The sequence below is a fragment of the Formica exsecta genome, unplaced genomic scaffold (genome assembly GCF_003651465.1).
Source record: "Formica exsecta isolate Colony F162 unplaced genomic scaffold, ASM365146v1 scaffold34, whole genome shotgun sequence".
Classification (NCBI taxonomy): domain Eukaryota; kingdom Metazoa; phylum Arthropoda; class Insecta; order Hymenoptera; family Formicidae; genus Formica; species Formica exsecta.
This window is the reverse complement of record NW_021850653.1, coordinates 1-10,473: the sequence shown is the minus strand read 5'-3', so window position 1 is coordinate 10,473 and position 10,473 is coordinate 1. Positions and strand designations below refer to the sequence as shown.

General features: G+C 34.0%; 3 protein-coding genes across 3 annotated transcripts in view; 1 reads left to right on the top strand and 2 right to left on the bottom strand.

Annotated features, from left to right (window-relative positions):
- Positions 1 to 1,330, bottom strand: part of LOC115238471 (tRNA-splicing ligase RtcB homolog) — a 3,455-nt gene extending 2,125 nt beyond the window's left edge. The window contains exons 1-4 of the mRNA XM_029812326.1: positions 1,208 to 1,330; positions 788 to 887; positions 440 to 635; positions 197 to 327 (exon numbers count right to left, since the gene is read on the bottom strand). Coding sequence (XP_029668186.1) covers positions 197 to 327; positions 440 to 635; positions 788 to 883 — 423 coding nt within the window. The 5' untranslated portion in view covers positions 884 to 887; positions 1,208 to 1,330. The remainder of the gene's footprint in view (positions 1 to 196; positions 328 to 439; positions 636 to 787; positions 888 to 1,207) is intronic.
- A 40-nt stretch (positions 1,331 to 1,370) lies between these two features.
- On the top strand, positions 1,371 to 2,734 carry LOC115238472 (NADH dehydrogenase [ubiquinone] 1 alpha subcomplex subunit 6). The gene is made up of 3 exons (XM_029812327.1): positions 1,371 to 1,735; positions 2,067 to 2,182; positions 2,438 to 2,734. Exons 1-3 carry the CDS (start codon positions 1,612 to 1,614, stop codon positions 2,564 to 2,566), a joined length of 369 nt encoding a protein of 122 aa, XP_029668187.1. The 5' UTR covers positions 1,371 to 1,611; the 3' UTR covers positions 2,567 to 2,734.
- A 101-nt stretch (positions 2,735 to 2,835) lies between these two features.
- Positions 2,836 to 9,941, bottom strand: LOC115238447 (receptor-type guanylate cyclase Gyc76C-like; the record flags this gene model as incomplete). The annotated part of the gene is made up of 16 exons (XM_029812288.1): positions 2,836 to 4,632; positions 4,998 to 5,254; positions 5,332 to 5,476; positions 5,559 to 5,657; positions 5,742 to 5,865; positions 5,977 to 6,316; positions 6,430 to 6,579; positions 6,656 to 6,824; positions 6,909 to 6,980; positions 7,128 to 7,388; positions 7,494 to 7,781; positions 7,940 to 8,094; positions 8,342 to 8,501; positions 8,579 to 8,772; positions 9,083 to 9,229; positions 9,626 to 9,941. Coding segments are annotated over 16 exons (3,759 nt in total), but the record flags the coding sequence as incomplete, so codon positions are not given.
- Between the last annotated feature and the right edge of the window lie 532 nt (positions 9,942 to 10,473).

The following is a 10,473-nucleotide window of genomic DNA, read 5'->3' as shown; positions in this document are numbered from 1 at the left end:
ATATTATTTGTGAATCTTTATTAATATGCAATATATACATACATACTTACACATACATACTTATATACATACATACATACATACATATATACATACATACATACATGCATTCAATATTACATATATACATTACACTACTACTTTACAATGCACAAAGTAAAAATAAATTGTTGTAAATAAAGAATATCAGATTTACTTTTACTGGTAGGATGTCTCTCTCAAATAAATTTGTTCGCAATAGACGAACACCACAATTTATATCAAAACCAACACCACCAGGTGATACAATCGATTTTGGATCATCCATGTCAAATGCTGCCATATTACCTAGATGCAATAATATCCATTCAACATTATCATTTGGTTATTTTATTTATTATTGCTACATTGAGAATCGCTCCAAATTATAAATGTTTAAATGTAAAATAGTATACTGTACCAATAGCAAAGCCATATCCAGAGTGTACATCTGGTAATCCAATAGATCTCCATACAATACCAGGCAGAGCTGCAACATTAGCAATCTGTTTCATTCCAGGAAGGAAACCTCCAATTGCACCTGGTCGACATGCATTGCGCAACTCATCAAACATTAAACGTTCCAATGTATTGTTCACGTAAAACACTCCTTCAACCTTGAATTATAATTTGCTCTGATTATAATAAGATAAAATACATATAAATATAATCAACATTAAGTTTTACAAAATATTGATATCTATATCTGTCAATCTGTTTATCTTGCAGCTATGTTTTTTATTATATGCAATAGAAAAAAAAAGATTACATTCATATTAGGTTGAAAGCCTTTTTTGATTCTCCAACAACATTCATCTATTTTTTCCAGATATTTAAGTTCCTCTTGATATTGCCGCACAACCATCTTTCTGTAAATAAAATAAGTATTCTACACAAGTGATATATTAAATATGATGACACATACATAAAAAAAATATATGGCCATATGTTAAAAAAAAAAAAATATACATATAGATATATGATATAGTTACATGTGTTACAAATATAATTTACTATATATTGATTAAATAAAAATTCTTTTATCAACATTTATATATATAAGATATGTTGGAATTATTTTTAAGCTTTTACAGCTGTGTATAAAATGCAAAGAATTTCATGCTTTATGTAAAGAAAATATTTTATGTACAGAGTAAAATACAACTTTTTTGACAATATTAATACTTACAATTAAATAAATAATTCTTCTGAAATGAACAACAAATCCGACCGGTTTTTCTGACGGATTGGAGTAATCTGCAATAATTGGCAATATCGCGTAATATATTGTAACTTGCAACCAAGCTAGTGTGGGTAAAACAGTTTGAAGCAACAGCTGATTGTGAGACGTTATCTAGCGTTGATACAAATATTAGCTGCGCGTGATGTTTTGTTATTCTGATATATAATACGGACAGTAACAATAAATTATAATTGAAGTATTTTTATGTATATTATACGACGCATGTAAAATGAAATAAATTTTCTTAATTTTTTTCCTAGTATATATTACGATTATAACCACAATCTACGTAATCGTACTCTGGTATAACTTGGTGCTTGGTCCAGGTTAGTCAATCAAAATTGATAAAAATGGCATCTCAAACTTCGGCTGCTGTTCGTCAAGTGAAACCAATTTTATCCGTTAACAGAGAAGATGCACGTGGAAAAGTGCTTAAGTTGTATAAAGCATGGATTCGTCAGGTGCCAACCTCGTGTGCGTAATTTTTATAGTTGTATGTTGTGTAAGCTTTTGCTCTTTTATCGTGTACTTAACCTATATGATACATATATTTAAAGGTATTTATCTTTAATAATATCTGTATTCATTTATCTTGATAATAGCATCTACAATATTCTATAAATGCATTTGTTTCATTACATATAATATTATGCGCTATCTTATAATGTAACTTGTCATCTCTTTTTGTTAATTATTTTTATCATTTTGTAAAACCTTTTACTCTCTATAATGCCTTTTACTTTCTATTGATATTTGATTCTAGAATTTTACACTTCTATGTGTTAGTTTTTTTCTTTTCTTATAGTGCTAAGCTACGATATTCCCAAGAGTGAAGCGGAATGTAAGAAAAAGATACGTGAAGAGTTCAAACGTCATGCTCATGTGACTGACTTAAGGATTATAGATCGGCTTATTATAAGGGTAAGAATATAAGTCAAATATGAGAATCTTTACAAATAAATGTTAGCAATTAGTAATTTTATATATTACAATAATTATTTTTATACAATAATTATAATGTATACATATATTATATTGAAATCAAGATTCTCTTTTTCCCTCTGTAACTATGCCATACATCTGAAAAATTTAATTGAATATTAGATTGTTATATCTGTGTATTAATAATTAAATTTTATAGTTATCACATTAAATATAAAATTATTATCTGAACAGGGTCAAATGGAACTGCAAGAAGTAGCTAATGTTTGGAAACCTAAGGGATCACTTATGTATTATTGGAAGGAAACATGGGAAAAGAAACCAACTGATTTCATGTCAAAATTTCTTAGGGGTCAAGATTAATTTACTCTGCCATTAATTCGTAAAATGCATCTTTATGATTGCATTATAGAAATATGCGATTGCAATAATTTATGTATATATAACATGTAAATATATAAAGATTTCATCTCTGACTTGGACAGATAGACATTTTATGTTGTAATTATCTGTGAAATGAAAGTTAACAGCATATTAGTGTGTGTGAAAAATTGTCAATAACTTGAGAAGTTGAATCTTTAATTGACTCATATAGAAGGTAATAATTCTTTTAATTTACATTTTATTTTTACATTGATATATTATTTTTTTAGTTATATACATTTGACAACATGATATATTACTAAGCACCTTAGGTATAATCTAGTTTATTTCTCACAGCCATACGGACAATTTGCTTCCTTCAATTAATTGAACAAGTATAGACTTATATATACTATAGATATACATATATGCTAATATATGTATTATATACACACGTCTCACTTACACATCCATACTCCATATTTGATTATGCGCGCGTGTATATACAGTCGACATTGGAATGGTTGAGAAACTTTTCGTTTGTTAGATAATCTTCTACAGATTTAATTATTATATATAATTTGAATAATTATCTTTTGTGTGTGGGTGTGCGTAATTTCTTATCTTTTTATTTTTTTCACATAAAACTAGAAATTACCTATAAAATAAAAAGCTTCTTTTAACCATTCTGACATCGATTATATGCAATGCCATCCTAATTCCTTTTTCGTATTATTAAACGAGATGAATTGTTGGATGATCTAAATGTCCGTGGTGTACTTTGGTCATGATTTTTATAAAATAGAGTTTACTGTTTTCGTTACAAAATTCAAATTAAAAATCTTAATAAAGAGAAGAGAACAGGAGAGATCCTGTAAAAATCATGTAAAAGTTGTTTTCTGCATCGTTTCGATGCACACGTTTTAATGCACACAAGTTATAAAATATCTAAATATTAAAAATATACAACGCGTATGTCGGTAACTTTCATATACATAAATTGCACATAACTAAGCTAGAAAAAAGAAAAAAAAAGATGGCAACAATAAATCATGCTTCTGACTCGTAAACGTAATATGTTTCACATGGTTATGCATCTGGTAGCGCACAGTTTTTACACATGATTTTATTCTTTGCTATCGAGTTTGTCGTACTTAAAAAAATATATTTGTCGAATGTATATACTAGACCACACTTTCGCGTTCGTTTTGCTTATCGTACCCTGGTATTATTCCTCTCCTTAAAGAGTGGTTGCTGTTCCGCAATCCGTTACCATTGAACATCTGGATGATGGTTGAAACAGGTGGAATTTCTAACAATTTTCGCGCGGAAGACTTTTTATCAGGTACACTTTCCATGCTAGATGCAGATACCACCTGATCTAGCGAGCGCGAACGCTTCTCTCGTATTTCGTTTTTGCCTTCACTATCGTCACCTAACAACGGATCTGCTTCATTCGGTGAGTTATCGGTATGAGGCATCATTATCACATTGCCATTAGGATAATTATTGTTCAACATTTTCTCTGAAATGTCCATTTTCGAATCTGTCTGCGTGCATTCATTTTCCTTCCAAAAGTTTGGCGATTCGAAACGTTTGTTATATATATCAGTGGGAATCGGGTCCAACGAGCGAGATTCGCGTATGACAGTTTGAGATGGATAGTCGCTTGACGATGAGGATGCGATGGTAGACAGGGCACGTGCATTTTTTCTAAATTTCGGCCCCGTGTTTATGAACAGATCGTCGACTGATTTGATATTGAAATGTCTCTGCGCACTTTCTTCCTGAAATGAAATATTGTCTAGTGTGGTCTTCGAGACACTTTCAGTTAAAGGGAGGGGGGATTTCTCGAGTTTGCGAGCATGTAATAGTCGCGGAACTGGACTGGATCCACCACACTGGGAAGACGAATCATCAGCCATTGGATACGGTACATTTGATTGCCTGCGACTTCCAGCACCTAATCCATCTAACAGTGATGCGTATCGTGAGTCCGGATTTAATTTTGGGCTTTTTCGTGGTCTGCAGAACAGCAGTGGAAGATTTTCGTCCTCGTTAAAGTTCTGTGAAGACATAAAAATCCAATTTTTTCAAGAGAAAGGAAATGAACAATAAAAATGAGTTTGATGTGTATTTTTTCCTTGATGATGATTTCGATGTACAGATGTAAATTACACAATTATTTAACATTAAAAAGTTTGCACATTAGTCTTCAAGTACATAAATAAATAATATGTATTATATTTTTAATTTGTTAATTTCACATACATTTAACATAAAACTAAAATTAATTGAAATTTAAGAGTTTATTAAGAAAAGATCTATATTTATCAAACTCATCTCTTATTTATCAACACATCTTTATTATACAATTTTATGCTTTTGTAATATGATCTCATATATACTCTGCAAATTTTTATTCACAAACCTCTATATTTTTTCTGTGTGTCACTGTAGCCCCCGTGAGCCAATACGTCTTCACCGTTCCTTTTCCTTTCATTTCAACGAAGCCGCGCTCTTCGATCTTATAACCTCCGATCTTATCTAGCGCCTCTTTGCATTGCTTACTTATATGTATTCGTAATGGTTCTCCGGTAGATTCCATACGAGATGCGGTATTGACAGTGTCTCCGAACAAACAATATCTAGGCATTGTCAAACCGACAACGCCCGCTACCACAGGACCTATAATTTTATTTTCATATTATTATCGATCATAATATATATATGCATATATATATTACATGCTTAATATCTCTTACCGGTATGAATGCCGATACGTAGCTTGAGAGTTTCTTGAGGCCGATGAGGTATCGTGTGATGTTTGACAGCGTTAAGTAATTCCAGCGACATCGATGCTATCTGTCCAGCATGCTGATCTCCATTTCTGATTGGAAGACCGGAAACCTGAATGATTGAAGAGTATCGAGCACTAAGAAATAATTTTGTTTCTCATAATTAATTGATTATTTCTAAAAATGCTACTTACGACCATGTAAGCATCCCCGATCGTTTCTACCTTGTACACTTCGTATCCTCTGATTATACGGTCGAACAATGTATACAGATCATTCAAGAAATTTACAACCTATCGGTATAATCAAATTACATAAGTAAAAGTGATTTTAGGTTTATTAATTATGAGACTGATGTATGTGTGAAAATAAATTACCTGAAATGGTGTGCTTTCTGCTGACATCGCCGTGAAACCGACGATGTCGCTGAAATATATCGTAACCAAATCGAAGGCTTCCGGTTCTACTCCAATACCGTTTGTTAAACAATTTGCAACTGGCCTAAAATAAGCAATATTTTGTAAATGTACACATTTGCGCGCATACTTTCCCCGCGGAAATTTTATTTTCATGCTATGTAGATTTCGGTGACGAACATGCCAGTTTACTCACTTAGGTAACATTCTGTGAAGTAAATCCTCGGTTTTCTTTTTTTCATCCAAAAGAAGTCCCGTACGTTCGGTGACTAGATCTTCGAGATTGCTCGCATATTTCTCCATCATATTCATCATTTGATCCATTATATTTCGACTACATCCACCTTTCATCTTCTTTAATCTGGTCCTTATCATTTTGAAATCTGGTCTAAGTTCCGGACTTTCCGCCCAACAATCCATAATAGTACCAACGACATAATCGGCGCAATTTGCTTTCGACTCGGAGAGTATGTTTAAGTTAGGCCTGAACGGTGGTTCACCATCTTCCGGGAACTTTTTCACTCGATCTATGATTTCTGTCAAGTTATCGAAATAGTCTTATTTATTTTTCGTCGTGGTTTTTTTAATCAAATAATGCTCAATACTCTCCTTTTAGATATATATTATTTCTTTGTATTATTATGATTACCTTTGGGTTCCAGATTTATATTTCCATACGGTCCTTTCCGTCCGAGCATTTCGTATAGAATAATGGCAAAAGAATAAATATCTCCTTCTCGAGTGCCTCTAATCGAAGCATGCGGGTTTCTTAGCAGCTCGGGCGCTTTCCAAAACAAGCCTGAAACGGGATGAAACACTCGATTAAAATAAGATGAAATATGATATTTGACGTGAAAATAAAAATATCCGCATACTTCGATAATACTGATGTTCACCGATGCTATCAGATTCGGCACAATGACGCATATCATGAAGACCAAAATCGCAGACTTTAAGCACCCAGCGTGAAGTCACGACACAATTGGAAGACTTTAGATTACCATGACAGACTAGTAGAGATGACTCATGAATATACAGCATACCCTATTTAATAGAATAATAAAAGACACTTCTAAAATCATCTTACGATATCATAGTTTGATTTCTCTTGTGTTAAGGAGAACCTACCTTAATGAGATCGTGAACTAACGATGCAATGAACATATCATCTAATTTTATATCTTCGTTTTCAATGATATCCTGAAAAAGGATATGATATACGTTTATATAAGCACAAATATCTCATCACCTTACTGTTTAAATTTTTAAAAGTGAATGCACTTATAAATATTGTTGTACATTGTACTATGAATAAAAGCATATCACCGTGATTACGCTATAACGTACATAAAGACTTCCTTTGGCACAATAGTCGGTAAATAATAATATCCTCATCGGTTCCACGCACGCTCCGTAGAAAGTGTTGAGATTACCATGTCTAAGTTCACGGAGAACGCGCATCTCCTTCATAACGTCCCGTGAAATATCTTTTTTCTTCGAGAATTTCAGCTCCTTTATCCGTACCACTACACCGTGGTAATGCCCAGTTTGCGCAAACACTTGGCCGCCGCATCTCGACTCATAGGACATTGCACTAACTAAACTTAACTGTAATCGAAAAGTTAATTTACCGTGTATATTCGTGCATCAAAAATGTATCCACGTATGAATAAGCACTTTGCCAAATCTATCTTAATACGATAATCTACTCACCTTACTAGGGGAGGACATCATGTTATCGAGATGAGGATAGCCGTGTATCTCGCTCAGATCAATTTTCCAAAGCAATCCTTCTATTTCCTGTTCTATTTTCCATCTTCGGTATATACTCACAGTCATTACTGCAGCGCAGAATAGCACGATGGCCAGCCCCACGGCGACAATGATACTGCGGAGATGTGTGTCGTCTTTCGGACAATGTTCATTGAGAAAACCGCAACCAGGTTCTGCTTCCGGCTTAGTTTTACTAGGCCACTCCATGGCACCCCACGGTTTGTACATCTGTATCAAGCAATTATATCGTGTACATTCGACAAGTCATTGTGCCATGTTCAAGTTTCGTGATACAACGATTTAAATGCGGAACAAGACGTGTTATTTTCCCATTCTCGACCTGTCATGAAAAATGTTTCTCGAAATACTACAAACAACTCACTCACTAGAGTTTCACCCTGCAGAAACTGGCCAACGGGCGACATTTGATAGTCGCAGGAGAAGTTGTCACGACGGAACGGAATTTTCTTCAGAGCAAGCACCGAAAAATTTCCCTCCGAGTCTCCAAATTTATCCAGCTTGATGGTCGCCCCGCTCACACCTAGCAAAAAGAATGATTTTCGTAAGACAATGTTTAGACATTAATTTTCGTCAGTTTAGAAAAGCAAAAAAAGAAATCCAACTCAAAAACTATATCGATTCATTTCCGAGATCTTTATTGCTATTTCTATTTGTTTTATCATTGGTATATCTAGTATTAGATGATCTCGAATGTTCGTAAGAACCACTCGAGATTATCCTATCGATACAGATTACATCTATCTGATATTATTACTATACGTACTTACTTTGATATGTATGATTTTTGATAATCGTCTCAATTATAAGAGTGCCATTTTTAGCGAGATCCTCGACAGATTGATCCGGTAGATCTCGTATCAGTTGATCCAAGGCTCTCGCGTACAGCTTGAGAGAATCGTAGAGATACGCCGCGTAAATGGACACATACTGAAACCAGGAGATTAAACGTGTAACAAAGATTATGCGGTACGAGCGTTTACGGTTGAGCTAGCATCTAAAAATACCTTTTCATACTTTCTCAGAAGCTGGGGAATTACGAAATTGAAAGGCTCCTTGTTACTGTACTGCCGAACCTTTTTAGTGAATTCCTCGTAATTCTGTGTTGGTGGTGTTGATACGACGACCATCAGCGAGCGTGCCCTTTTCAAAAAGTCCTTGGGCTCGAGGCAGTTTTTTAGAGTATCAAAATGTTCCGGTTCTGCGCAAATAATGGTGAATTATTAGTATTGTAAAATCACACAAGAATTAAGCAGTTGTATATTACAGTTGCATGATGTAAGATTTAAAAATATTAAATCTTATTTAATTGTTAAGAGAAATATGGAGGCAAATAGTAATTCAATCTTGAATTTATTAAAGTTAGTTTCACATACACACAGACAATTATGCTATAAATAGCATAGGATTCAGACGATTACGCAATCGTTTTATCGATGTTACTGTTTGCAATATAAACGTAACATTTGATAAGGTTGGTTTAACATTCAATAAAGTTTAGATTTACTCACTCCATAAATATTTTTGTGCTTCGCGTTGCGAATACATCATCATGTCCACGTGTATTACCATGTATTGTCCGTCGTCCAGCAACCTTTGGCCTTGCATCGAATTCATCATATCTATTAGTGACATTGGCGTGCCGAGGAAGATGTAAACTGGAGTAATAAATATAACAACATTTTGCGTTGAATAGAATGAATAAGATTATGATAATTCATATAAACTTGATATAAACGAAAACTTAATACTTTTGTTCAAAATTTGACATCTTATAAAAGTGCACAAAAAAAAGTTTAATCATTCATAAATTATCTTTTATATATAAATAGTAGAGAGAATATATTATCATACATAAATTAATTAGAATAAAGAAAATAGAAAAGCGTGCTACTTTTAACTAGAAATCAATGAAATCAATACCGGCTCTCAACAATTGCCGAATCATTAAAATCATAATTATAAAATTCTCAGATCACAATCGCACTGAAAGAGCTCAGCGCGATCGTGTCTTGCGAGCTAACTGGGCAAAATTTAAGGAAATGTGAACTGACTGCGGGTCATATTTTTGGTCTCCTGTATGAGTTGGAACCATACGCTGACTTGGCAGCAAGGCAGCCTCTCCTCGCAGCACGTGTGCCGATCCTCGACGGTCTTGTAATGGTTCACGGTGAGATTGTTCTTGGTCGCCTGTTCTTGCAACGAACGGGCGACCGTCGACCAGGCTCGCTCGGTCACGATCGTGAATTTGTTCCATCCGTAGTGCAGCAGCAGAGCGATCACCGACTTGGTCACCTGCGTATCTGGCGGTTCGGTCCTCACGAAAGTCTTCACTTTCGAGGCCTTGTAGTCCGAGCATTTCTGCAATGATCATCGTATACGCGCGACATTATTCAATGAGGAATTTCTCGTGCTGTCGCGATTATCTCCCTTCCTCTCCCCCGGAGGCTGCTGTACCTCCATAAACTTTATTTTCGATCGACCGATACCATGAAATAATCGTATAATTCATCGAATCGCGAAACGAAATTATTTATTTAGCTCCGTCTTTATTTAGAACTCAAGAATTTATCGACGCGACGCGTGTAATCGAATTTCCTACGTTCGCGATCACATCCGGTTACCTATTCAGCAAATAATTGGAAATCTATATATGATATATGGGAATCGTATTACATGCAAGACACACTTTGAAAGTTTCAATGATCGTTAACTTGATAGTATTGCAAACAATATTATTTTTCTCTTGGTATGTTAGATTCGATAAAATCTTGAAAAAAGAAGGGAATAATAGGAAAACAAAAAATACAAATTTTTAAATATATTTCTCTATCTTTTTTATATGTATATATCTTCCTCCTATATATATACTATATATATATATATAAAATTCGCATATTTC